The sequence below is a fragment of the Dryas octopetala genome, chromosome 4 (genome assembly GCF_963921425.1).
Source record: "Dryas octopetala chromosome 4, drDryOcto1.1, whole genome shotgun sequence".
NCBI lineage: Eukaryota > Viridiplantae > Streptophyta > Magnoliopsida > Rosales > Rosaceae > Dryas > Dryas octopetala.
In genome coordinates, this window is record NC_141369.1 from 7,629,510 (window position 1) to 7,656,677 (window position 27,168).

At 36.3% G+C, this 27,168-nt stretch overlaps 3 protein-coding genes across 12 annotated transcripts; 1 reads left to right on the forward strand and 2 right to left on the reverse strand.

The window, feature by feature from the left end:
• Positions 1–2,980: 2,980 nt before the first annotated feature.
• LOC147286441 (uncharacterized) lies at positions 2,981–7,473 on the reverse strand. Of its 10 annotated transcripts, none has more exons than XM_086238891.1 (8): positions 6,894–7,473; positions 6,619–6,784; positions 6,468–6,493; positions 4,750–4,802; positions 4,224–4,335; positions 4,071–4,126; positions 3,768–3,863; positions 2,981–3,397 (listed from the first exon to the last, which is right to left on the reverse strand). In XM_086238891.1, the coding sequence occupies exons 1-5, from the start codon at positions 6,932–6,934 to the stop codon at positions 4,307–4,309; spliced, it is 315 nt and encodes a 104-aa protein (XP_086095017.1). In that variant the 5' UTR covers positions 6,935–7,473; the 3' UTR covers positions 2,981–3,397; positions 3,768–3,863; positions 4,071–4,126; positions 4,224–4,306. The 10 variants fall into 10 exon arrangements, 6 of the variants coding, with proteins under 6 accessions (XP_086095017.1, XP_086095020.1, XP_086095014.1 ...); XM_086238894.1 differs by having other exon boundaries at positions 4,745–4,802; XM_086238888.1 differs by lacking the exon at positions 4,071–4,126.
• Positions 7,474–10,151: 2,678 nt separating this feature from the next.
• LOC147286442 (chitinase 10-like) lies at positions 10,152–11,701 on the forward strand. Its single transcript, XM_086239000.1, has 2 exons — positions 10,152–10,776; positions 11,073–11,701. The coding sequence occupies exons 1-2, from the start codon at positions 10,289–10,291 to the stop codon at positions 11,437–11,439; spliced, it is 855 nt and encodes a 284-aa protein (XP_086095126.1). The 5' UTR covers positions 10,152–10,288; the 3' UTR covers positions 11,440–11,701.
• A 7,007-nt stretch (positions 11,702–18,708) lies between these two features.
• LOC147286443 (uncharacterized) lies at positions 18,709–20,820 on the reverse strand. The gene is made up of 5 exons (XM_086240768.1): positions 20,257–20,820; positions 19,931–20,155; positions 19,759–19,838; positions 18,967–19,021; positions 18,709–18,876 (listed from the first exon to the last, which is right to left on the reverse strand). Exons 1-5 carry the CDS (start codon positions 20,818–20,820, stop codon positions 18,709–18,711), a joined length of 1,092 nt encoding a protein of 363 aa, XP_086096894.1.
• Positions 20,821–27,168: the final 6,348 nt, after the last annotated feature.

Consider the following 27,168-nt stretch of genomic DNA (forward strand, 5'->3'; position numbering starts at 1 on the left):
TGAGGGGGGAGGGGCCATCCAACATCTGCAGTTCGGACTTTGGACTACCTAAAAAAAGCGGATGTATTTTTTGCTTGAAATTGCAATTTATGTCCATACCAATTGTGCACATTCGGATTTGAATTATATGTGGACTAAGAATATATGTTCTTTTTCATTTGTGACTCTTATTTGCTTATAATATAGGAGCGTTCAAATCATAATATATTTTGGTATGGTTCACTAAATTGGAACAGGCACAGCTCCTCGTACAGGACGTGGAAAATGCTGTTATATGGCAGTGGATCGATGAAGCTCACAGCAACAATGGTGGTGGTGCTAGAGGCGCTACCTTGTATCCCAATTTTTTGAAATACCAATTGATGTGAGTTTGTCGTATTATTCATTTTTAGGCCCACTCTAAACTTTATATATATATATATATATATATATATATATATACAGGCTCCTTCTGTTGAGGTATACCTCAACTTATTTATGTTGAGGTATACCCTGTTGGGGTCCACACGAGTCGTTTTGTGTTGATCCGAACCGTTCAATTTTTACATCTCCGTAGATAGATCATCCTTGCAAAAAATTAGCCAAATCGGAAATCATTTGCCTATCTAACTTTGATCAAATAAATGGACGAACCAAATATTTTTGATAAAACCGTCCATTTGTTTTATCAAAGTTAGATAGGCAAATGATTTCCGATTTAGCTAATTTTTTGCAAGGATGATCTATCAATGAAGATGATCCTTGCGAACGGTTCGGATCGACACAAAACGACTCGTGTGGGCCCCAACAAGGTCATACCTTATGAGTAAGAAGCTAACATGTTATTTGCTATATCAGTTTAGATTAATAAGTTAAGCTATAAGGTGATACCTCTAACATTATATTGATAGGCAGGCCGACTCAGCCCCAAGGCTGGGCCTCATGTTGAGAAAGGCCTTTAGCCTTATATATAAAAGTTCTTTTAATAAAATAATGGCTCAAGTACATTTATATATATCAATTATAGGGTCCTAACAAAAAATATACAGAATGGTAGATAAAATCGGGTTGACAAAAAAACCGAACCGAATTGAATTATTTATATGTTTTATTATATATTTAATATTATATAAAAGTTATATATATTGAATAAAAAAGATGTAAGGTGTTTTTTGCACATGTTGGGGTTCAAATCCATGACCTTGTGAGGAGAGTCAAAGTATGAATTTCCACTACACCACTTAACCACTTATGAAATTCAAGTACATGCAATATATTTATAAGCATACTGATACTTGAAATATAATAATTTATAAAATTAAATATATTTTATACATCATTCCTTTTTTTTAAGATATTATTTTAGGTCTCTATTTAAATATTATCATTGCAAAAAGTCTAAAAATTTTACTAATTTATATTTTATATAATTTATAGTTTCTATATTGTAAACATATTACTAAAAGTTCAAAACTATAATTTATAATTTATATACTAAAATTATTAGAGTATAGGGTTAATTTTTAAGGTATATGGTTTCAGACTTTATAGTTTAGTATATAAGGTTATAGTGTAAATGCAAATTATAATTTTATAAATTATTATATTTCAAGTATCAGTATGCCTATAAATATATTGCATGTACTTAAATATCATAAGTGACTAAATGGTGTAGTGGGAATTCACACTTTCACTCTCTTCAAGTGGTTATGGATTTGAACCCAGCATGTTCCAAAAACACCTTATACCTTTTTTATTCAAAATATATAACTTTTATATAATAAATAAAAAAATAAAAAAATATATATAAATAATCCGGTTCGGTTCGATTTTTTTGTCAACCCGGTTTTGTCTACCATTCTGTATGTTTTTTGTTAGTTCATGAACCAACTTGAAATAAACCTTATAATTAATGGGGAAATTTAAAATGTTTTATAGTTCGTGGACCAACATGAAAATAAACCCTATAGTTAATGGGGAAATTTGAAATATTTTTTAGTTCGTGGACCAACTTGAAATGGACCCTATAGTTGGTGGATATAAATGTACTTGAGCCTAAAATAATCCTATTATTTTCCTACTAATTACTTTCTTGTGTATGAGACCTCATTTATAGAAAAAAAAAAAAAAAAAGTCCATACACTACTACAAAAAAGCTCATACATATCAGTAATTTACCGATATCTAAGGCCCCTAAAATTCGATATAGGAAAGCGTGATATCTATTCTCATTGGTTTACATATCAGTTTTGAACTGATATCTATAGAGATTTTTAAATCAGTTCCTTTTTAAAATGCGATATACTTTTCCTTCCCGGATGGTTAAAAACGCAATAAATGATATATTTATAATATATTAAATCGGTATGGTTTTCAGAACAGATATCTTATAAATGAATAATATGAGTTTTAAACGTAGAACTGGTATAAATATTTCCATAGACATCTGTATTGTGTATAATAACGGATATCTTAAATCAAAGTTATATGTGTTTGAATTACGGAACTGGTATACATTGTCTGATAGACATCGGTATTGTTTCTCATAACTAATATCTAATATCTGAATTATATGTGTTTGAATTATGAAACTGGTATAAATAGTGTCATAGATATCGTTATTGTTTTTAAGAACTAATATCGTATATCTGAATTATATGTGTTTAGAGTATGAAACTGGTATAAATATTTTCATAGATATCGATATTAGTGATAAGAACGGATATCGTAAAAATCTATTATATGTGTTTTATTGTAGAACTGATTTTGAAGCCATTATTTGTATCAGTTTATTTTCCCAAAAAAGATATCTATACTCTATACCATTTCAGTTTTTATATTAGAATTGATCTTATATATTTCGAAATTAGAGTTTTGTAACATATGTTTTGATATCGAATTTATGTTTAGAAAATTGATATAAATGGTTAACACCATTGAACCATCTGCTGCATATTTATTTAGTGGCCAATTTACCTGCACAAAGAAGCTAAACAATCCATTCTATTTCATCAAATGTCATATATTTCAAAGGACTAAAAAGTTGTCATATCACAAAAATTAGGGGGAGACCTCATCATCTCTAACCCCTTCCTTCAAATATATCTAAGCTAGCTAGGCTAGGCATCACCTAAAACTACCCTTTACAAAAACTGTTAGGCAGTAGGCATGCATTTTCCCAAAAAACTAGGCAGTAGGCATGCAATTCCCCATTCCCCTTTACAAAATATGGGCATGGCAGCATTTAAATTAATTGATCTAAGTTCTATAAAATCCACAAAATGGCACATTCAGCCATCACCACATATACCAAAGCCTACACATAATTCAAGTTAACAAAGTCACCCCATTCATCAACTTGAACATCATCAATTTGGTCTTTGGTGTAACTACATCGCTTGATCTTCGATTTGCTCCACTGAAAACACAGGAAAATTGTATTAGCTCAATAGTAAGGTAGCTTAAAGCTTGCTCATACTAAAATAATGCTTGCAACTAGCTTGTGCAAATTCACATAACTAACACCGTGGAAAATAGGTATTCTTAACATGAATATATGGCTAGCTAGCTATATATATGCATTAAGGTATAAATTGCTAGACAACTTTTCAAAGGTTAGAGGAATTAGACATGCAGTAGAACGGTTAAGTTTGATGTATTAGAGGCAAACAAAAGAGAACTTAGTACAAATTGAATGCATACATAAAAAAGGAACAATATATAGAATGTAGAAAGCAGAATTTTGCCAACCATGATGATGGCCACGTATGGCCGGTTTTGGTACTGACCAGTTTTTTAAGGCAGGTTCAGATGGAATCCTTCTTTACTGTGAGGAGACACAAGAGATGGCAATGATTAAGGAAATCCATTTGAGTAGGTTCCAGCTGTATTCAATATAAGCAATGCAGTTAACCACTATTTAGAAATTTCAAGCAAGTATATAAGCAAATATATATTGTACATTGCATCCACAACAAAATCTATGGTCATGCATATGCATTCAATGGATACCCAATGAAGGAATTGTCAAGATTTTAGAGTGGGATAGTAAAAGAGTTGTATTTAAAGATGATATATATAAAGAATAGAACCTTCTACATGTCCATTGTATCTGCTATTTGGTTGGGTACGTGCAGCAAACTTATGCCTTAGCAAATTGGAAACAACCAGTTCAAAATGGATACAACTTTTTGAAGACCATTTAGACTTTCTAGAAAAGACAACAAAAATTCAATTTTACTTGCCTCTTCCATTAAATCCAAATCATGGATGTCTGTTTTAGTTGTCAATGAGTGATCATTCAAGCCTATAGTCCACTGCTGGGATATCAGCATGCTAGTGATCGAACACCCCTTCCTGCAACAATAAATTAATGCAAACACATGAACAAGTTTAATTTGCACTGATCCAATTGGCTGGAGAGATGGCATGTGCTTTACTTAATATGCAAAGACCAATAAATAAGCAAAGAGATACTTTGATAGTGTGAGTGGTTGAAGAACCTATATTCCAACCTCTCTTAACTATTTAACTAATTATTTAGTAAAGAGACTAACAAATAAGAAGATAACTACTATACATGGAGCCTACTAAAAATGTACGTACTTCTGGTACCAAAGCCTCCATGTCTTGATTAATTACTTGGAGATGCTTCTATTACTTCTACTAATAATGATTAATATCATTTACGAAACCTTCAATCAAAGCTACAAAGGTTAGATATGCATGCTTGCGTGTAAGTCTAAATGACTGAAGGGTGAATTACCTCACCATACAGATCGTGTTGATCTAGGATCACTTTGCCTTCCGGCTCTGCCACGAAGCTGTAATAAGACATCACCATTTATATAAGAATCATATTCAACATTGAAGACATTGGAGAGAAAACATAAAAAATGATATATGATGAAAGTAAATAGTAAAGTTTCGTTATCCAGGCTAATGTGATATACTGTGTATGTACATAGGCAAAGAATCTTTGGCTAATGAAAGATTAAGCCATCAAGATAATTAAAATGAAAATTGTCAAAGGAAAAAAAGGACCCATATATAGAAGAAAAATCTTGACAATTCCCAAATTGGAATTGGATGACCACATAATAAAACTAATTAAGTTCAATTTGTGCCAAAAAATCATGTTTCATGAGTTAAATCCAGAACCAAATTATTCCATTCAAACAAAAGAACTTGAGAACAAGAAAGATAAGGACATGCCATATGGCTGTAAACAATATATATAACATGTAAACGTCATCTACATAATATTTATGATTTATTTACATAGCCCAAAGTACAAAACTAACAATACCAAATATTTAAAACACCCCTGACGTTACTTCAAGCTAAAGAACATAATTTAACATTTGAACCATGAATATTAAAATGGTATTCAAACTAAAAATAGCATTCAATTTAGTAAAACCTACAAAATTTGGGTAATTTAAAAAAACAAACTTACTAAATAAAGATGTACAAATTAAAATAAAGAAGCAAATGCCAAACATTGTATGTCCCCTGTCGATGAACCATCAGCTGCTTTATAAGTATAGCAACTAAGAACAAGAAACTCAAGCATGACATTAGATTTTCCAAACCAATATAAAGGAACAATTGGCTGGAGAGGTGGCATGTGCTTTACTTTAATGTACAAAGACCAATAAAGAAGAAAAGAGATACTTTGAGTGGTTGAAAAACCTATATTCCAACCTCTTAACTAGTTAACTACTTATTATTCCAATCTGATTTCATAGTCTCAACTGCCACATTGGACGTGTATGCAAAATGTGCTAATATATCTGATTCCAGAAAGATATTCAACTTGATGCGAAACCATAGTTTGCAGTCATATATATAATGCAATTACTGTTGGCTATGCTCGAAATGAGCAAGGTTTTGAAGCTATTTCTGCTTCTGCAGCTATCACTCCAACAAATTAACATAAGTTATACAACATTCAAAATCATTACATTAAAGCTTCATTTCATCAAACGGTATCTATTTACAATTTTTACTTGAAGCTAGGAAGGAAAATATATAGATATATAACATCTCAGACGAACTGTTCAAAATCAAATCTATCCTGGGATCCCATTCCCTTGATAGGCCATGAGCAGCCCTTACACACACACTTGTTCCAAAGGCCACCTATACATATATTTATATATAAAATAAATTTTTTTAGGGGGATGAAGTGCTCTTTTTGTCTATGGACGGTACGAGTCACAAGGTTTCCTTTACTACACTAGACTGCACCTTGTTTTTGTAAACAATTAAGGCCAACGCAAAAAAGGAAATAGAGAAGGGAAATGTATAACAAAGGGCCAAAACCAGAGAAATTAATATTCTGATACAAAAAATAAAATAAACAATGACCCAGTCTGGATAGAAGTGCTCCGTATATAAAGCAATATGAAACAAACAAGGAAAGCCAAAACAGATCAACCTCAATTGCAATAGCAAAAATGAAACCCAAAACTGCTTAAACCCACCTCATTACCACAACTGCTTCCATTTCCTATCGAAAAAACAAAACTTGTCAACAATAATGATTGAAATATAAAAAATATTTTTTTATAAAATATATACAAGAAAAATTAATGATTCAAGCTAAAGTCAACCAAAATTTCAAGAGAAGACAACCATTTCATCTTTGATCTTCATTTCACATTTCATTAATTTCCTCAGGGAGGTTATCAGCAAAACTTGTGTTTCCACTTGGATTTTTAACAGTCGAAACAGGTACTGGACCAGCTGAAGCCATCTATTGTATACTATATAACAACTCAGATGTTCACTTTTGCAATTTCTATAAGGGAATCCAGAACCAAAACCAAAATCAAAACTAAAACCAAATCCCCCAAAATCCAAAACCTTAATAAATCCAAAAAAAAAAAAAAAGATTACGCTAAACTTACCTTGCAGTCATGCTCCTCGGCGAAGAACTCGCGGTTCCCATCGCTCTTGAGAATGGAGTCGTTGGAGTTATGGCAAGGATGGTGTCGCGGACCTAGACCGGGAGGCCGTACTCAAGGTCCAGGAGGCAGACCTGGCAGACGTTTTTGAGCTTGCTGCAGGTCTGGTAAATCTTGACCTTCTTGAATCGGGCATCGCGGTCGGGCCATCGGAAGACGGTGAAGGGGCGCGTGCAAATCTTCAACTTCGTGCGCGACCAAGAATGGCTAGATCGATACAAGGATAAGGCCGGAGATCGATGCTGGTCTGGGTGGGTGTGGTTGAGTTTGGATGTGAGTGGGTGTGTGAGTGTGGCTGCAGGTATGTGTGAGTGTGAGTCGATCTGTGAGGCCAGGTATGTGGGTGTGGTTCTAGCTTTTCGTCGATCGATCGACGAAGGAGATCGATGAAGAAGAAGAGTGTGCTTGAGATCAAATGTCTGGGTGTCTTGAGAAGAAGAAGATCGGGTGTCTGGAAGAAGAATAGTGTGCGTGAGTCTGAGTCTGGGGTCGTGTTTTGAGTTAGGTTGTAGGCCAAAATTTATTTTTTAAGTAGTCTGAACAGTAGCGCCTTTCTCTTAGGATTAAGTTTGGAATCAGTTTTTTACGTTAGATATGAGTTTTAATGAATAGTTAGATAAATTGAAAAACTTAAGATATCATATTGAAAAATGTTGTGATCTCTAAAATATTATATATATCAGTTTTTGAAAAAAAAACACTTAAGTGATATTAAAAACCCTATTATATCGAATACCTTTAAAATTGATATTAATATAGTGATATGTATGATGTTTTTTGTAGTAGTGATAATTAAGCCCAATATATATATGGACCAAAAAATAAGAGAACTGCTATTTACACACCCCTATAATTTAATTTGTGAATTTACCTAATTAACACAAAAGGAAAAGACATTAAAGGACAACCCTTACACACTTATCAACTTAGACCAAAAAAAACACACACACACACCACACCACACCACCTCTACCCGACCCACACCTTCCTCCCTCCCTCCCTCCCCCCGTTTCACCGGACCCACCCAGCCCCTCACCGGACCACTTCTCATCCTCCCCCTCCCTCTCTCTCCTCCCCGCATGCAGCACCACCCTCATCCCTCTCTCTCCTCCCCGCATGCAACACCACCTCACTCCCTCCCCCCGTTTCACCCGACCCACCCAGCTGCTCCCCCCTCAGCCGACCACCTCCTTCCCTCCCACACCCTCCCCGCACCACCCTCCTCCCTCTCTCTTTCTCTCTCTTCACCCGCAGCACCACATCCCGGTCACAGGTCATTTGGAACTGGTCCACCGAAACGGTTAGCTTCGTTCAGCAGACAGCCACTGAACAACCAGGAAACTTTCGGCGGATGACTGCAAAACCAAAACTAACCATTTCGGCCGATCAGTGCCAAATGGCATGTGACGAGGAAGTGGTGCTGCGGAGAAAGAGAGAGAAAGAGAGAGGGTGGAAGGTGGTATGGGGAGGGTGCGGGAGGGAAGGAGGAGGTCGGGTGAGAGGGAAATGGGCTGGGTGGGTCGGGTGAAATGGAGGGAGGGAAGGAGGTGGTGCTGCATGCGGGGAGGAGAGAGAGGGATCGAGGAGGGTGGCTGGTGCTGCATGCGGGGAGGAGAGAGTGGGTTGGAGGTGGTTCGGTGAGGGGGGGATTGGGTGTTTTTATTTTTTTTGGTCTGAGGTTGTCCGGAGAGGGAAGGGGAGGGAGCTGGGTGGGTTGGTGAAGGGGTGTGTTTTTTTTTTTTGTCTGAGTTGATGGGGGGGTGTGTTGGGTGATGAGTTGTAGTGAGAAATTTTGTGAAAATAGATAAAATGGGGATATTATGGTAATTGGGAGGGGTGTGTATTTGAGAAAATTTAATTATGAGAGGAGTGTAAGGGGTGTGAAATGAGAAAAAGTGTGAAAAGGGTGTGCAAAAAGAAAAAAAAAAGGGTGTTCAAATAGCAGATCTCAAAAAGAAACCCAAATATATACCAACTCATAAATCATTCCATCCTAAATTGACTTTTGTCCATAAACAAAAAAAGAAACCTCTTTGTTTTTTTTTTTGGAGCTTGTATTTTACTGTTTAGATGTCAAACAAGGATACAAAAAGAAAAACTTCTTCATTATTTCATTTGACCATTTGCTACTCTCTTTCTAGTTGGTTCTTTTTTCCCTTTTTCCATTCTCAAATTTCAATCTATCTCTTCTATCAAACAAATAATTCATGTCTCCCCAACAAAATTTCTCTATTTATTTTTTTTTCAAAACCCAACATCGATCTCTCCTTCTCCAATGTGTGGTCCGTGTGGACAATAACATTATATCTATCTAAAATATTTTTCCGTTTTTCAAGATTGAATAGATTAATTAGTCATGTTATTTATTGAAAAACACATGTTACAAAAACTTGGAGAGAGAAATTTCATTAGCAATTTTCGATCATCTCAATATTTAAGTGAAAATTTAAATAAAATCCTAAAAATTATGACATATATATTAAATTAAAAAGGCTCAAGAAATATATTAATATATTAAATTAGAAAAGTCAAATTTATAACGTTTGCCTTAAGCCTCCTTTAGGATTGGACCGCCCCCCACATACAAATACTTGATACAAATTTGACTGGCTAAGACAAGAATCACGTCAGCCAATGGTTTAATTTCAAAGTGAAAGGATAGTGCTCGGATGTATCCCCTCACTATGCCAAGTCCTAGCGAATGTCAAGTCTTCACAAACTAGTTAGTGGTCACTGGTGTGTGATAATAAAAATTAAATTCCCTCTTTGACCAAAAAAAATTACATTCCCACAATATACATGTATTAAAAAGTTAATTTGATTAAATATATAGAAACATGAATGTAAGAAATGTTGAAACTTGAAAGTATTCACCAATTAATAAGAGCGCATGATCCATGTACGTTCTAGCAAGAAAAGAAGTCCATCTCTATACATCCTGCTAGATCGATCCAGGTTTACATCCACTTTCTCCATTAATTTCAAAAGCAATATACACGTATTTACATATATCCAAACCTATATGCAGTGTGTCGACATTCCCACTTAATTTCCAGAAGTGGCTACGTCAACTACCAATTAAGCCATCAGGCCCATCACATGAGTCTGACCACTCAAGTAGTACTCTCTAAACCATTGACCTCTGACTTTGTATATATATGGTTGCTTAAATCCAATATTATTAACTCCTACTACCTTGCATGTCCTCTTCCCCTTATCCTACAAAAATCAAATTTAATTTCATGGCCGGCAGCACCTATATATTCATTTATAAAAAGGCCTACATACACACTTTGATCTTATATTCAAGCAAGCCAGCACATGCAAACTAGCTAGCCATGGCACTTTCTTTCTCATCATCCTCTTCAATATTCCTCTCATTCTCATTCATCACCTTCTTTTGGGTCACTACTACTACAATTATTGCATCATGGGGAGCTGAGGCTCGGCCTCAGAAATGTGATATATCGTCTTTGATAAGCAAAGAGCTTTACAACACCTTTTTTCTACACAAGGACGACACTGCGTGCCCGGCCAAGGACTTCTACACCTACCATTTCTTCATCAAAGCCTCCAAATCCTTCCCGGAGTTCGGAACCACCGGAAAGTTAACCACGCGGAAGCGCGAGATAGCGGCGTTTCTTGGTCAGATCTCTCATGAGACTACGGGAGGGTGGGCTACTGCACCTGATGGACCCTATGCATGGGGTTTGTGCTTTAAAGAGGAAATCAGTCCCCAGAGCGACTACTGCGACTCCACCAACAAGGAATGGCCTTGCTATCCTGGCAAATCTTACAAAGGAAGAGGACCCGTTCAACTATCCTGGTATACGTTTAATCGATCATACAAATATAAATGTTTTCTTACTAGCCAATCTGGCCACATATATAAGATTGTCTCGCAATATCAAAATTATTGGACATATAGTACGTTTTATATATGTTATCATATTCCACGTAAAAAATCTATATGTGGATGACTCGTATGCGAGAATTTCTAGAGAGATCCAACATAACACATGCTTCGTATATATATAAGCAAATTCAGTTATAATAGTGTATTGTCATATTAATCCAATTTAGGAGTAATGTTTAATCTGAGTAATTGAATTCTTGGTTTAGGAACTATAATTATGGACAGGCAGGCAAGGCCTTGGGGTTTGATGGTCTGAGGAATCCTGAACTAGTAGCAAATAATTCCATGATCGCATTCAAAACGGCTCTATGGTTCTGGATGACTGAGCAAAAGCCAAAGCCCTCGAGTCACGATGTCATGGTTGGACGATATGTGCCCACAGAAGAAGACATAGCAGCGAATCGGACGGTTGGATATGGACTGGTCACTAACATAATCAACGGTGGCCTTGAATGTGGAATACCCAACGATGCACGAGTGAATGATCGGATTGGTTATTTCAAAAGATATGCTAAGTTTCTTGATGTTCATACCGGACCTAACTTAGACTGTGAAAATCAGAAGTCATATTAACATCTCTATCGATCTAGCTATATTATTGTAGTTGCATGGATTAAGAATGGATTAAGAATGGCTAGCTAGCTAGCTTTGATGATGGATTTTTCTGTTTTGTACTTTATTTCTTTTTGATTCTTTTGGAGATTTGATGAATAGAATATGTTGCAATGCTTCAATCATGGAGTTGTTGTATGAGGAAAGGGTCAAAGGACAAAATTAATGTAAAGGGTAACTCTCATTACCCGTTATTCTTTGGCTTATCCTAAGCGTCCTTAGTGCATGGCTTTGTCTTTCATGTAGCCTTGTATTGTAGGACTCAAAAACAATACATATTTAATATTTGGTTTAGCAGACACCATGTGTGTATTTTAATATGGCACTTGATAGTCTTTTGACCACATCTCAGAATGTGATTTCATCATGTAAACCGTTCTGTTTGTACCGCTTTAGGCCTAGTTGGTGGGTGAATAATATAGTTAATTTGGTCAATAGTTGAGGGCTGAGATTTAATTTTAAAATTTAAACACAACCCCTCTTAACCTACTTGAAGATTTAATTTTAAGTTCCACGTTCATTCCTGCTGCGAATAAGTCATGGATTACATATATATTGTGCAACCTACAATCTTCAGCTCACATGACTCTCTAATCACTATTAAAAAAAAAAAAAAAAACTCATAGTCACAATTGATCAAAAGTATGCAGTACTTTACAATTCTAGCTATTATATCTCAAGTCCTACTCATTTTTAATTCAAAGCTAATTAATTTGACTGTCGGAGGGTTTATAATCGGCACCACACCGGAACTACTCACTCTCAACGTGTATTCATGTTTATTTTGCAAGATTACCTCGTATGATGATTAACAAAAGTGGAGATTTTATGCTTTAAAAAATCTATTTTCATGATTGGGATGGCAGGTTATGAAAGGCCGGGCCATAGAATTGAGTGAGCTCAGACGACATCTTAGCCAATTCAAGAAGCTAGGCACCAGAGTATAAACTAGGCCTAGCTAGAGGAAAATGAAAGAATCGCACGCACTTTAATTACTTGATATATTGAGTTGGTTTAATTTCCTATATATCCATATCAAATTTTGACCTATATTCGATGTACGTGTTGTGACTTGTGAGTTGTGACACAACCATTTTCAATGACAATCTTGGCAAAACCCTTTCCAAAGAGCAAACGGAATTAGCCATCATATATGCACTGAGTGTCTGAGTCACTGACCAATTTCCCTCCACATTCATCAGTGTATATTTTAGTGGTAATTAAGAGTAATTAAACAAGGCAAAACATAATTATCAATTTATATAGATGAAATATTTGTCTCAATGTACATTGGAAATTAAGACGAGGAGGCCAGTCATTGCCTGCATGGTACATGTGTGGATGTACATTTGTGAGACGGTGAGGCATGGAGAGTTCGATTTTGGCTCAAGATGAGCGTTGGCAGCATGCTTAACACATGCAAATCGGACGGGTGCATGAGTAATGCTTAATTAAGAACCTGTCCTTGGAAGAGAAACAACGGCTAGAAATGGCTGAGACAGAAGGTGTAAAAATCAGCTTCTGCAACTTCTAGCATGGAAAAGCCCTTGTGATCTTCAATCTTTTTACTGCAGACAAGAACATCCTGCACACATTAAACACAAGAATTAATTGGGGATTTGTGAATAAATTATGCAAATGATCGAATTAACTAATTAATTGGGGATGAGTAGTACTTACTCCCAAGGAATTGACATCCCCCACCATCATCAAATCCCCTTCCTCATCTTCATATTTCAACACCTGAAAATCTTGATAATCGTTGATTACCAGAATGCACTCTATCCACCTCATCTCCCCCTGCCATTAGTTTCAAAATAGTAGACTATGATCACAATTTTCCTACAAATATAAATAACAAGAGAAAAGTGTATAAAATATTTGTATTTATAAATTTAAGGGTTACAATCTCTGTGTGTCTATTCTTTACAAGAATATTCTTCTGATTCGATCTCCAAAGTTGTGCTTGATCCAAGGGTGATGAACACTTGTTCTTGAATCGAACGGTTGAAACTTCAAGTCTTCTTGAACAGTTGAAATTTGATCAAGGGCCGTTGAGGCTTGATTTTGATCAATCTTTGACCACGAGGTGTGTCACGTGGTAATGGTTCTTCGACTTTGGTGGTGAAAGAATCGGCACCTGTGTATTATGCTTGTTGATTCTTGACAAGCTTGATAAAGAACTTTGAGTTTTCGAGTATTTAAGTATTTAGGTATTTGTCTTTTGGTCAAAGAATTTGTCTGAGTTTTGGCCAAAAGTCTAGAAGTCCTTCTTCTGAATTAGGAGCCTGTATTTATAGGCAAGAGAGGAATTAATTTCCACGATTTAAATCCCTTGATTTGTGGGATTAAACCTTAATTTGTGGAATTGATTCTTGATTTAATTTAAATTGAGCTAATTGATTTAATTTAGCTCATGATTTAAATTAATGTCATTGATTGAGAAGAATTGGTCAATCAATGTCATTAATTTAGGTAATTAATTAATTAAGGACAATTTATTCTTTAATTTAACCTTTTGACTTGATTTGATTGATGAGCTTTCCAGATGTCGGCACATGTCATCTTTGGTGGCCCGCTTTATCTTGATAAGTTATACATAACACGTGTACTTGTGTGGGGTCCATAGCTTGTATTAGTTATCTTTGACTAGTCAAATAGTGGAACTTGCAACTTTTGCCAATTTGATTTTATCAAAATTTTGGTGTCTACAAACTTCTCTCACAATGATTCACTTACTACTGTGGTCGCACAAAATCATGTTTTCTCTAACAATGGTTCCCTTTTACTGGAAATGGTTATTTTACTGGTGAATCTAGCAATGGTTCTTTTTCCAATTCTAGAAATGATCAATTTTCTGGCAATGGTCAATTCTCTGGCACAGGCAATTCATTTCGAGGCAAAGATAGAGGCAAAAACTTTGGTCAACGGTTCAATTCAGGTGGCAAAGGCTTTAATGGTAACAATAACAGAAACTTCAACTCTCACAGATCCTATGGCAATTAATCAAGTTCAATATTACAGTTCACCAACTACTTCCCCTGGTCTTCTTAGTTCTCCATCTACTCCTCAAGTAGTCGAATGTCAGATATGCTCAACTTATTTGAATGTCAAATATGCCCAATCGTGGATCTGAGCTTGAAGGAAGCTTCTATTTGGTGCGTTCTTTCTTGTGACAGGTTAGGGTTTTCAAAACTTAAATCGATTTTGCAATTTTAGGGTTAAGAGAGGTTGGGGTTTTTGGGGCTTTTGTGGTCTATGATAGTCTGGAAAAAACAAAACTGATTTGCCTAACAAGGGTTCCCTGTTCGTGTTTTGAGTGTGATGGTTAGATAAAAAAAACTTGGTGTTCTGTTTTTAATTTTATTTTGATGTAAATATGTTTTTCTGCCATAGATCCGGAGACTCCCATTTCCTCAGTATTTGCTAGCTATGGGGTGCAATGGGCAGCGTAAGCATATTTGCTGCTTCTTATTTCTCTTGTTATAATATTTTCCTAGATTGAGTGCCATCCATTTAAAAATAACTTTTTTTTAAGATCCATATGTACTTATTAGTTATTGCAGTTATATTATAACAACAGGAGCATATATACCGGTTTGTGTTTTGTTTTTTTTTTTTTTTCTTTTACTTCTTTGGGTTTCTATTATTTATGTTTGTAATATAAAAATTTTCATTTTCATTTAATGTTTCTACAGGCACTGATGCGACCCACCGCCCTACTGTCGCCACCATATTTGGTGTTGTTTTCTTATTCCTCAATTGTTTTATTTACTTAATAGTTTTTATTTTAGTTTTCTGTGTAGTTTTTATGTGTTAATTGATTGTGCTTGCTTGAGGTAAGGAAATCCTATCCTAAGTTTTTAAATTTCCATTTTTATTTTTGGGTTTCAGTTTTGGGGTATGATTTGTGCAAGGTTTCAGTTTTTAATTTCTATTTGGGATAAGCATATGCAGAGGAAGTAGGAATTTTATTTCATTTTTGGGTATATATGTGGTGATGAGGATGACATAAGAGTATGTTTATTGTTTGATGCTTCTTTTGTTAGGCAAAGAAGAAGCCAAAATTGCTTTGGCAACAGTGTTTGTTGACATTTGACAACGAGATTCTAAGTCAACAACATTCAAGATTCTGCAAAGCTTGAAGTAATTATGCCATCATTTTTTTTTTTTTTTTTTTGCATCTTGAATAGTGTGATGTTTTCTTGATTTTCTTAACTGGTTTTACCTATTCCGATTACCATAATCTTTTTCCTTCTTTTTTTAGCAGGTACAGCTTTGTGCTTCGCACTATGCTCTTGTTGGTGGTGGCTTGGATGACTTTACTTGTCTTGGGTGACTATTTTAGTAGGTACAGCTTTGTGTTTCCATTTAATGTTAGCATTGTACATCTTACTTCAGGATATGGCATGATTGATAAGCAAGAACAAGTTTACATAGGTCCTTTAATTGCCTTCATCTTTGTGAGTATCAATCTGCCATTGTTACTCTTAAGTTTCACATTGTTCAAATTCTGTAAATATACAAAATTATCAAGGATTATAATAGTGTAGAAGACCACATAGCAAGTGTTTTAGAGTCAACTAGTTGATTCAATAACTGGTAAGGCATAAAGATTGATAGTCATCACTATCATAATTCACATTCCATGAGATCAAGGTTTGATCAAGTAGTACTCTCTGGTAGCTCACCTCATGGTTAATGATGATGTGATGTTTCTTTGTTAAATTGGTGCATAATTGTGTCCCTCCAATCAACTCTGTTTGCTCTCACTCCCGATGACCATACTTTTTGTTTCCATAATGACATTATTTAGTATATAGATGTTCAAGTTAATTTTTTGGGCTGAGTATCTGAATTCAATACGAAAACTAAATTTAAATTGTTCAACATTCTTTGAGACTTAATCCCAAAGAAGATGTAGTAGAAAAGAAGAAAAGGAGAACAAGAGAAACAGCCCCAAAAACATGCTCAGTTCTTTTGCATGTGTTTCTTTGTAATGGTCCAACTTTCTTTATGATTTCTCATTTTTTTAGATGTTTACTGGTTGGCATTGTACATCTTATTTCAGGAAATGAGATGATTGATAAGCAAGAACAAGTTTATATAGGTCCTTTAATTGCCTTCCATCTTTGTGAGTATCAATCTGCCATTGTTACCCTTAAGTTTCATTGCTTTGCATATGACTTGCCTATTGCTTTGCATTACATTGGTCTCATATTAGCTTTGTTTTGATTGTAGTTGGCAGTAGGAAGCTGGCAGATATGGATGCACATGCTTGTGACTTAGGGGGTCAAGTTGGAAGGAAGTAAAGGTTCTGTTAAGCTAGGTTTTCTTTTTCTTTTTCGTGCCTCTTTTTTTAAGCTAGTTTGAGTGAATGTATTTTTTGTACAACTGATCACATTTATGGAACCTATCATGTAATGTAATCTTACATATATATATATATATGAAGTATCCTTTGGTTTAATTCTGAGTTAGCAGTTGCTACAACAGCTTTGATGTGTGAATATATGCAATGTAGATCATATGGAACAATAGTAAATTGAAAAACTGGGTTTACTTGAGGTACGAACATGTAGATCATATGGAACAATAGTATTAGGCAACCACTGCCATCCAGCACTTTCATATACATTTAACAAAAAAAAAAAAAAAAACCAGAAAATTTCAATTTTAATTATTTATTTAGTTAAACAACCCTTTGAAAGGGTAGCACTAGATATATATTTGAAATGCAAATTGAATTATATTTTTGAAATGGATTAAGGGACTAACTACATTGGTTGGTTATCACACTACTGCAAAATCCTTCATCAGGCACACCCACCAAACCATGCCAATTAGTCTCAAAGGGCACAGTTTGCAGTGCCTATTGATCATCTAGTCACGGTTTGTGCGGTGGTGCGATTGGGAGGGGTATCCATTGTGACAATGTCACGTTTTACCTAACCGTGAGTCCATTCAGACCGGGTCCCACACCATTCTCATTAGCATACTTCAGCCAAGCTCATATACTTGAGCCAAGCTTGAGCCAAGCTGATATATACAAGTGGCTTAAAGTGGCCGCTGGACGATGAAGACCACTCCAGTTCATGCTCTCATGGTTGTATAACCGTGAAACACTAAATAATATTAAAATATACCATACTGTGACATGAAAAACATATATGAATTATTCATGTATTTTTAGTGAAATGACCTTTGCCTTTCACCTTCGGGTATCTGTGCCATTCTTTCATTAAATATATAAAACTAATATATATACAATTGCTCATATATTGTTTCATATACAATAATATCAAATAATATATATACTTATAATAATAAGTATGTATTGAACAATTAGTTATTAATAAACTATAATTTTAGCCATTAGAAAAGTATAAATTGCCATGATAAATGATGGATTCAACTTTCAGACATTTGCTTCGCAATACTGATGAGTCTATAATTACATTAGTTTGTTCAACAAAATAACTTGCCTATTTACATCCAAAATATACCCAATCTAAGTTCACTGATATGATTCCAACCCCTTCCTTACAAGCAATTCACAATCTAACTATTATGAAAGGGTTGGCATGCTCAAGGAATCAGCTGCCACATATCAATTCCAAAATAAAATTTTTACCCAACAGCTAAGCCAGTCAGTTCCTAAACCCATCATATCACTATGTTCTAGCAATATAATCTATACTTAAGTCCCCACCATCATTTTCACAAAAGGGGCTAGAATTCACCTGTCTAAACCAAAATGCTACCAACACTTATCCAAAAATTTATGTACATACTTGGATCCAATCATGGGCTGCGAAACTCATCATTTGCTGTGTTCGCATTGTCCATGGCCATATCAGAGACATCGGAACCTATCATCAACATTGGATTGGCACCAACTGGTGGGGTTGCTAGAGCTTCTTTGGTGGCTGAAGCTTTTGACAACATCTGTATCAAAGCCTGCACATCCAGCCCTTGGAGTGCTTGTACCCATGCACCTGAAATAGCAGCAACTAAAGGATTGTTCAAATGGGCTTCAAATTCAGCCATCTTGTTTCGAAAATATTCATCTCTCTCTCTTGCTTCTTGTTCCTTCCTAGCTGCATCAACTTTGATTCTTTCAACTTCTGCACGCGCTTCTTCTGCTTCTTGACGTGCTTCTTCTGCAGCAATTCGTTGGAGATCACATTGAGCTTGTAACACTTCGACTTGTCGTGACAATCCCCTTCTCTATGTAACAATTCCAGGTACATCTTTCCATTCAACTCCAACCCCATAGCCGCGGACAGTATTGCGTTTTTCAGGCCCAAATTGCTCTGCATACAACTCATCACGAACATCTGGCGTAATTTCCCTTCCCTTCTCCTGCTCCCTCTGCTCAAGTGCAGTCAACTCATCCTGCATTAAAACAAAAAAGACAACACCACATGCTCAGTTTAGTAGTATTGACATGTGTATATACTATAATCTAATTACTAAGGCACTTACAAAATGTTTAGCGACTTCTTCATTAACCGGCTTGAGTTGATTTTTCACTTTGCGGCTGTAGATGAGTTTGAAGAATGTTATACGGTCAAGCACTTCACCAGGGTGCTCACGTTTCTGCACAAAATCAGCCATAACACACACATGTTCCAAGTACTTAATTAATAATGAAAACATGCACATAATAGATAAATGCAAATTATTTTTCTACCAATATCTGCCAATATTTAAGAATTGCAAAATTAGACAAAGCATCACCACAAAATAAACAAGAAATATACTCAATTTACTTCTATCAATATACTTCTTTCGCATTTCTTAGTGGTGAATCAATAGTCTAAATTTATCTCATCTTTATCATAATTGTAATCATTATGTAGATAAATGCTAACATGACCAGTGGCTAGCTCAAAGCATAAGCAATCTCAGGATAATTACTTAATATGTAAATGTGTGTGATTCTTCTTTTGAGGCCATATAATTTTGCCTTTCTACACTATTATGGATTTCAAGCATCAAATAAGCATGATCATGAAAAAATACACCACTACTTTGGTCTATGCATTTGTACTATATTTATTAAGGAAGCAAGCATCACTAAAGTTAAATATCCTATATGAAGTAGAACAAAATTAGATAATGCCAAAACTAGCATAAAATAATCTTACACTGTTCAAAACTATCATCCCCATACATAATTGGCTGATCAATCTTACTGTCAGATAAATTGCCAAATTCTTTCACACTAACCCTCAACATTAGGTAATGTATTAAAAACTCACCCATGCATGTCACTTTTGGGCAAAGGTTTGTGTACTAGTGGTGTGATGCAGCCTCAATTGCCTTCGATTCCTCTTATTTATCCTTGAGTACTTCTATGTACAAAAATCCAAATGACACTGTCAATTTTTTCCACGTACATGAGAATGCCGAAAATATGAATTCGAGGATTTAGGCCTTAATTTACCTCTTTCTCTATGTCCCAATCAGCCACCAACAAGCGCCATTGGTTAATGTTAACACGATTATCATTGCAAATCCACCTATCATCTGTACCGACATTTGGGTAGTACCATTCCACCTTAAGATCATGCTTAAATTTCTTCCAACGGTCATTCAACTTTGCCTTTGTTATCTTTTCAATTGCTGCCTCCTTAGCTAATGTATCCGGATCTGACCAGTCAAGAGCTTCCTGCATAATGTGTTTGTACATACGCATCATACATTAGCACATGAATAAATTTATAATGCTTGATATACTGAAACAATTGGCCTGGTGAAAGAGATCTTTACCTTCACAGCCTTCCATGCTTTCTCCACTCTGGTTCCCTTTTTAAACAATCTGAACGCCTTCACATTGATTGGAAAGTAAGAGGCATCTGTTGCTATTATCCCCACAAATCTTGAAAACTTTGCACATAGGTCATCTGGTTCAACTGCCTGCCCATGTTCATTGAATACCAACTTCTCTAGTTTCGTTACAACAAATTTTCTCTTATTTTTTCCTCTTCCTAATCTCTTGCGCTTACCTAGTTGCGAATCAGTGCCCGTTTCATTCCCCACATCATTTGTTGGCCTCGATGATTCACTATTTGGTCCCAAAAGTTCATTTGGTTGGCAAGTTGAGAAACCCACTGCATTGCTCGATCCATTGGTTTGATTTTGAGTTTGGACAACTATCTCATTCTTAGTTTCATTAACGTTGTGTGTGGTATCATCATTCAAACCTTTAAGCAATGTGTACATAATGTCATCGCTTTGTCTTAAATCATAGCCATTTAGTGGAGGTTGGGTCTCGTGGTCTTGTGCTAGGTTAGTGAACAAAGGTCCAGTATGGGGTACGTAGTGATTAAGCATCTGTACTAATAAAGAACATTAAAAATCAAATAAATTGCAAAGATGCAAACATACATAACTCATGGAAATTCACCATAGATGAAGCTAGATATAAGGGCGAGTGATAACTAAATTCACCATTTTGGTGTGATCAACTAATAGTAATTAATAAAAATGAAAACAAGTACTCAAATAAGGCTGAAAGTTCATTAATCCTGAAATTGAAAAGGTAAAAGTTGGTGAGACACCCAGAAAAGAAAAAAAGCAATGAGGAAGTGCATAGTGGGGACTGTGGATAAATATTCAAATAGACATTACTCTGTTCTATATTGACTCTAATTTGCTACCTTACTCTGTTCTCAATCTGCCTCCCTTCACCATCCTCTTGTGTTGTCAAGGCTAGCTGGTATTCTCTAATCTCTCTCTTTCTCTCTCTCTCTCTCTCTCTCTCTCTCTCTCTCTCTCACAAATATGTAAATGATAGTTAAATAATATGTTAAGGTTTAAGTTTGAAACATATTGCAGCTGACATGATCTAACAAGGATGTCAAATTGGGTATGGATTATCTTATAAGTATAACTAATCCTAACCAACAAATAACAAATCTCTTATATCAAACTACCGTTCAAATAAACTTTACTGTGTTTTTTCCCTGAATGTCAATATGGTAGTTGTTCATATCTCAGCATACTAACATTTCATGACACAACATACTACTTGTGCGCATGGATTATGGAACATAGTGATTGTACAACAATTTAAAGAACAATGCCCCTGTACAAAATAATAGTATTCTTCGCTTGATTGTACAGAATATAAAAAAATTACAAATGTGAATAAGTGATTGTTAGATTTGTCTTAAACCATGTGGTTAATTAACTCGATTTAAAACGAAATCTAAATCTTCACCACACTTTCATTGTTATGTTGTTTACAATTTTTACCAGAAGTCAGAAGTTTGGTTACCAAAGTTTTCCATTTCTTGAAAATATTTTGAAATGACTTTCTGAGTGTCTAATTAAGTTGTTCTACCGCAGAAGCTCAATTCTTCAAATGTATACAAGTGGCTGATTAATGAGTTAAATAATTGCAGAAAACAAAGCCAGAGTGACCATCAATATTAGCTCAAACAACAACACCAATGGAGAATATTCAATATAAGCAAGCATATATGCCAAATCAAATATATTTCAAGGACCCAAACATACAGAACTCATGAAAATTCACCATATCTGAAGCTATACAGGGCGAATGATATATTTAGAGAGATAGACAGAGCTACCGACATGGGGTTATTCAGAGAGAGCGAAAGAGATTGTGAGAGAGTATTATCTACCTTCAAGAATGGCAACCAATCATAGTCCTGATTTGCCACTGAATATTTAAGCTCCAACGGACCAAGAAATTCGCACACTATGGCGCCGATCAACAAGAACGCATACCCTGATTCATCAGGTGGAACTGAACAGGGACCATTGGAGTTTGGTGAGTATCAACTGGGTGGTCTGAACGAAGGTGATGGGTTTATAATGGGTCCTAAAAGCAAAGTTGGCTTATAATAGAAAAAAAAAAAAAACCCTAATTCCACTTAAATTACAATAAAATAATTTCACCCATTATAAAATAATAAAACTTTCCAAAATATCTAAAATAATTGGAGGGAGAATATATGTACCTAATGGATGGATAATGATTTGTAGAGCTCTTAAAAATATAGCGGCAATTTTCAAAACCTTCATTTTGGAATAGTTAAAATATATCACCCTGCTATTATTGAAAAAATAAACCCTTGCACTTTATTTTCCATATTTCACAGTTTTCCAATATGTGTCATAATGCATTCAAAAACTCACACGGGTGTAAAATTAGGCGCCAACCATTCAGTACAGCAATTCATTCCTATTGTTTCCTTCCAACCATTCTGAGTTGCCTCCTTTAGTTTCATCCCTCAAACAGTAATGGATATTTTTGCTTTATGTATTGCAATGGCTGGGGTTAGATTAAAATATGCTTACTATATTCCAATGTATGGGGTTGGATGAAAGAAGAGGATGGGTTGTTGTGCGGCATGTATGTATGGCTTGTCCTACATCAGACTACTAGGCAAAATATATAGCATAAAATAAAACATAATACATACACTTTTTCTGCAGTCTTAATAATACATCTAAATAAAACCAGTCATTGCTACTAATATGGTCACAAGTAGCAAACATATATTACATTCATGGATATATGCATGATATAGGTAACACAGTCAAGTCAGCAACTTTTTTGGGCAGTGGCAAACTTCATGCTCTTGAGCTATTTTCCTGACTCCAATCCGTAGGTCTCCCTCAGATATTCTTCGTAATCACTGTCAGTATCATCTAAGTTGGTTCCTGGCCGAGTGATCCTCGCCCTGTTTGCTCTTTTCTTCAGTCGAACCTTGCGAGGTTCCGGATTTGGATTAACAGCTCCATCTTCATGTTGCTTGTGCTTCCTAATATGCAGTGGGAAACGACAATCTCATGTAAGCTGTGAGTGAGCTGTTAATAAATTTTTACATCAAGTGAAGACAGCAAAAAAATCATAAGCAAATCTTTAATTAAGTTTCCATTTACTTGATCAATTAATAAACAAACATCCCCATGTGATAAAACACCAAACTCATTTAAAACAATTCTAGGATCTTAAAGATCACTTTTTAAAACCTTTTAAAAGTTTTCCAGCAAGTGTAATCGTCACCGAAAGTCCAGTCTCAAATTGGGAGAATCGGTCCTCAGAGCCACTCTAACTAGAGGACCGGTCTTCAAAGGAAAGGACCAGTCCTCTAGCCAATAAAATCAGAGCCACGCTTACTGGAGATCCGGTCCGCAATGGACAGGTCCGGTCCTCAACCCAGAAATCCAGAGTAACACATACTGGAGGTCCGGTCCTCATGAGAGAGGACATGTCCTCTAGCTCATAAATTCAGCGCCACGCTTACTGGAAGACCGGTCCTCAATGTGAATGGTCCGGTCCTGAAGCCCAGAAATGTGAGTAACACTTACTGGAGGTCCGGTCCTCAAGAGAGAGTACCGGTCCTCTAGCCCATAAATTCAGCGCCATGCATACTGGACGACCGGTCTTCAATGTGAATGGTCCGGTCCTGAGGCCCAGGAATTCAGAGTAACACTTACTGGAGGTCCGGTCCTCAATAGAAAGAACCGGACCTCTCGCCCAAAAATTCATCACTACGCACACTGGAAGACCGGTCCTCAATGGAGAGAACCGGTCCTCAAGCCCCAAAATTCAGAACCAGGCTTACTAGACATCCGGTCCTCAATGAAGCGAACCGGTCCTGAAGACCATAAATTCAGAGTCAGACTTACTGGAGGTCCGGTCCTGAATAGAGAGGACCGGTCTCCTAACCCAGAATTTCTGAGCCACACGTACTGAAGGATCAGTCCTCAAGGGAGAGAACCGGTCCTTAAGCCCAGAAATTTCTAATCGACTTACTGGAGGTCTGGTCGTCACATGGTGAGGTCCAGTCCTCAAGCCTTAAACACAAACACGAGTACACTTACAAATCTCCCCCTTCCACGTTTCCTAGACAACACCGCTTATAGATAAAGATACAAGACACAAGACACAATTTAAGGACATAATATCTATACTAAGTCTTGCACTTGCAAATAATAGAAATTACAAACAAACACAACCTGTGGAAAGCAAGGGAAATAAATGGAAAGCAAAATAGAAAGGATTCAATGTGAATTAAGAATTGAAGCACAACAAAATATTACAACCATTGAATCAGTTCAATAAGATCCCACAGTTAACTGAAAACACTACATCTCCCCCTTTTTGGCTAGGAAAAACCAAAGGCCTAATACAAGAAGCACTAAGGATAAAAATCAGGTAAGCGATCCTTTAGTTCGCTTAGGGTCGAGTGGATGTCGTGCAGATCCCCAGTATACCGCTGCTGAAATGCATCCATGCGGTTATCAAAAGCATCCAGGCGAGAGTTAACTGCTGAGAATCCAAGGTCAAGCCGCTCCATGATGGAGACAAAGTCAGGTGCAGCAGGAACTCCAGAAGAAGACGGCTCAGAGGGAGCAGTAGAAGCTGGAGGATTCGCCTCAGGAACTTGAGCCACCACAGACCGGGAGTTAGCATCACTTTTGCGCAAAACCCATCCGTCAATTGGACCATCCTGATCTCATAGTGGATCATCATCCATCACAGGAATGTCAGAACGTTCGGCAAGGCGAGTGATGAGACAAGGAAATGAAAGTTGAGAATTCACATTTTTGACCGTGCGACCACATTCCACAAGATGAGTGAAAATGATGTCCTCCAAAGGAACAGGAACATCAGGGGTATTCAAGGCAATCATCAACCTACACGCTTCATCAGAGATGCGGGATTTTTGACTCGTGGGATAAACATTGCATCGACCAAACATAAATAGCATACGGAATAGTTGTGTGCAAGAACCAGATATGACGTGATGAGAGGCAGGGGGAACGAATGTTGGTGCATCATAAAGAGTGGTGATAATGTGTTCTCGTGATAAGGAAGAAGTGAACTTAAAAAACTTTTTATAATCAGTTTTGCCAGAGGAGGGTAGTTTACAAACACTACGAATGTCATCACGAGTAATCATACATTTGTGCTCCTGAAGAAACACATGTGAATCCTTGGTTACTTTGAAATCGGGAGGAAAGTTGGCATAAAACTCACCAACAAGATTGGTATTGTATTGAGGGAAGTATTCGACATATGGTCGCAGACCACGTGCCGCTAAAATATTCACGAAGGCAGCACTCATCTCTCGAATGACAATTGGACGCTCAGATATAAAACCTCTCTCTTCTATCACACCCCAACGGGCTTCACAGTCCGCATTGCGAAACCATCTATACTGACTAGGAGAATCCCTAGGAATAGGAGTCTCTTCCTGAGGTTCGGAAGAACTCGCTTGAGATTTCCGTTTTTTGGCAATGGGCTGCTGAGAGGATGCTTTCTTAGGGGCCATTAAACTAGTCACCACAAAATTACAAGATGCCATACCATCAAGCAAAGATGATGAATAAGACCAACAACCCAACGACAATTAACAAAATGCAAAAACACATATAATCCCAACAATTCCAGTATTCATTAGCCACAAATAATCCCAACAAATTACACAAGGGAACACAAACCAACAAACAAACACATGGTCCCAATCAAGTTTAGAGAAACATAAATTGTATGTTTCGAGAAAGAGAACACATACCGGAGAGAACAAGCCATAACATCCATTTCGAACATTTTCAGAAAATAAGTGGAACCATGAAGAAACAAGCAACAAAGAAGACAAAGCAAGTTAGAAAACATCAAAAATAAATTAACATACTGTTTAAGGAGAAGGAAGAAATTGTCGAAAATTAGAGAAATACCTTGGTGAAGAACACAAAATATAACAACACAAATCAATGGGTAATCTTCAGAAGGGGCCGAAAAGTGAGAGGTAAGAACAAATTTTGAGATTAAATGTGATTTGATGAGGGATTGGGAGGAGGCAGAGAGAAGAAAATAAGAGAGAATGAAGAGAATAGGAGCAACGCGCGCAGAGGATAAAGAGGGGGCACGGGACACGAGCCACGCAGGAAAGAAAGAGGGAAAATAAATGAAAAAAAATGACGGAATATTTTGGTGAAAAAATAAAATGACCTAAGGAGGTCCGGTTCTCAAAATAGAGATCCGGTTCTCAATTGAAGCTGAAAAATTGTATTGCCTCTGGAGGACCGGACCTGTTAAGAGAGGTCCGGTACTCCAATTTTTTTTTACATTTATATGAATTTTGTGTCCTCCAAAAGGAGGTCTGATTCTTCAACAAATTAGAAGCACAATGCTGAAGCATTGCCTCTGGAGGTCCGGTTCTCAATTCAAGCAGAAATTATGGATCACCTCTGGAGGACCGATCTTCTCAAGAGAGGTCCGGTTCTCAATTCAAGCAGAAATGATTGATCGCCTCTGGAGGACCGATCTTCTCAAGAGAGGTCCGATTCTCAATTCAAGCAGAAATGATGGATCGCCTCTGGAGGACCGGTCTTCTCAAGAGAGGTCCGGTTCTCAATTCAAGCAGAAATGATGGATCGCCTCTGGAGGACCGGTCTTCTCAAGAGAGGTCTGGTTCTCTGTTGCTTTTAATTTTTTTTTCTTTTTTTTGTTTTGTTTTTTTAATATGAAGTTTGTGCAATCCAACCTAAAAACCACATAAATACATGCCTTTTAATGTTTTTTATTTATTATACAATGAACAAGCATAATGAAATGCATGAAGTCCAATTCAAGGAAGCACATTTTGGTGCATCAATGACAATAAAACCAATGATTTAACAAGCAAGATATTAACA

Coding starts and splice junctions, on each gene's coding strand:
- LOC147286443 (XM_086240768.1), bottom strand. CDS start 20,820: ATGCTTAATCACTACGTACCCCATACTGGACCTTTGTTCACTAACCTA. Junction 19,022..19,758: donor ACACAAACCTTTGCCCAAAA/GTGACATGCATG, acceptor ACTCATCTACAG/CCGCAAAGTGAAAAATCAAC. Junction 18,877..18,966: donor AAGAAGTCGCTAAACATTTT/GTAAGTGCCTTA, acceptor GTTTTAATGCAG/GATGAGTTGACTGCACTTGA.
- LOC147286442 (XM_086239000.1), top strand. CDS start 10,289: ATGGCACTTTCTTTCTCATCATCCTCTTCAATATTCCTCTCATTCTCA. Junction 10,777..11,072: donor GGACCCGTTCAACTATCCTG/GTATACGTTTAA, acceptor TTCTTGGTTTAG/GAACTATAATTATGGACAGG.
- LOC147286441 (XM_086238888.1), bottom strand. CDS start 6,934: ATGGGAACCGCGAGTTCTTCGCCGAGGAGCATGACTGCAAG. Junction 6,785..6,893: donor CCGAGGAGCATGACTGCAAG/GTAAGTTTAGCG, acceptor ATTCCCTTATAG/AAATTGCAAAAGTGAACATC. Junction 6,494..6,618: donor TGAAGATCAAAGATGAAATG/GTTGTCTTCTCT, acceptor TTTTTTCGATAG/GAAATGGAAGCAGTTGTGGT.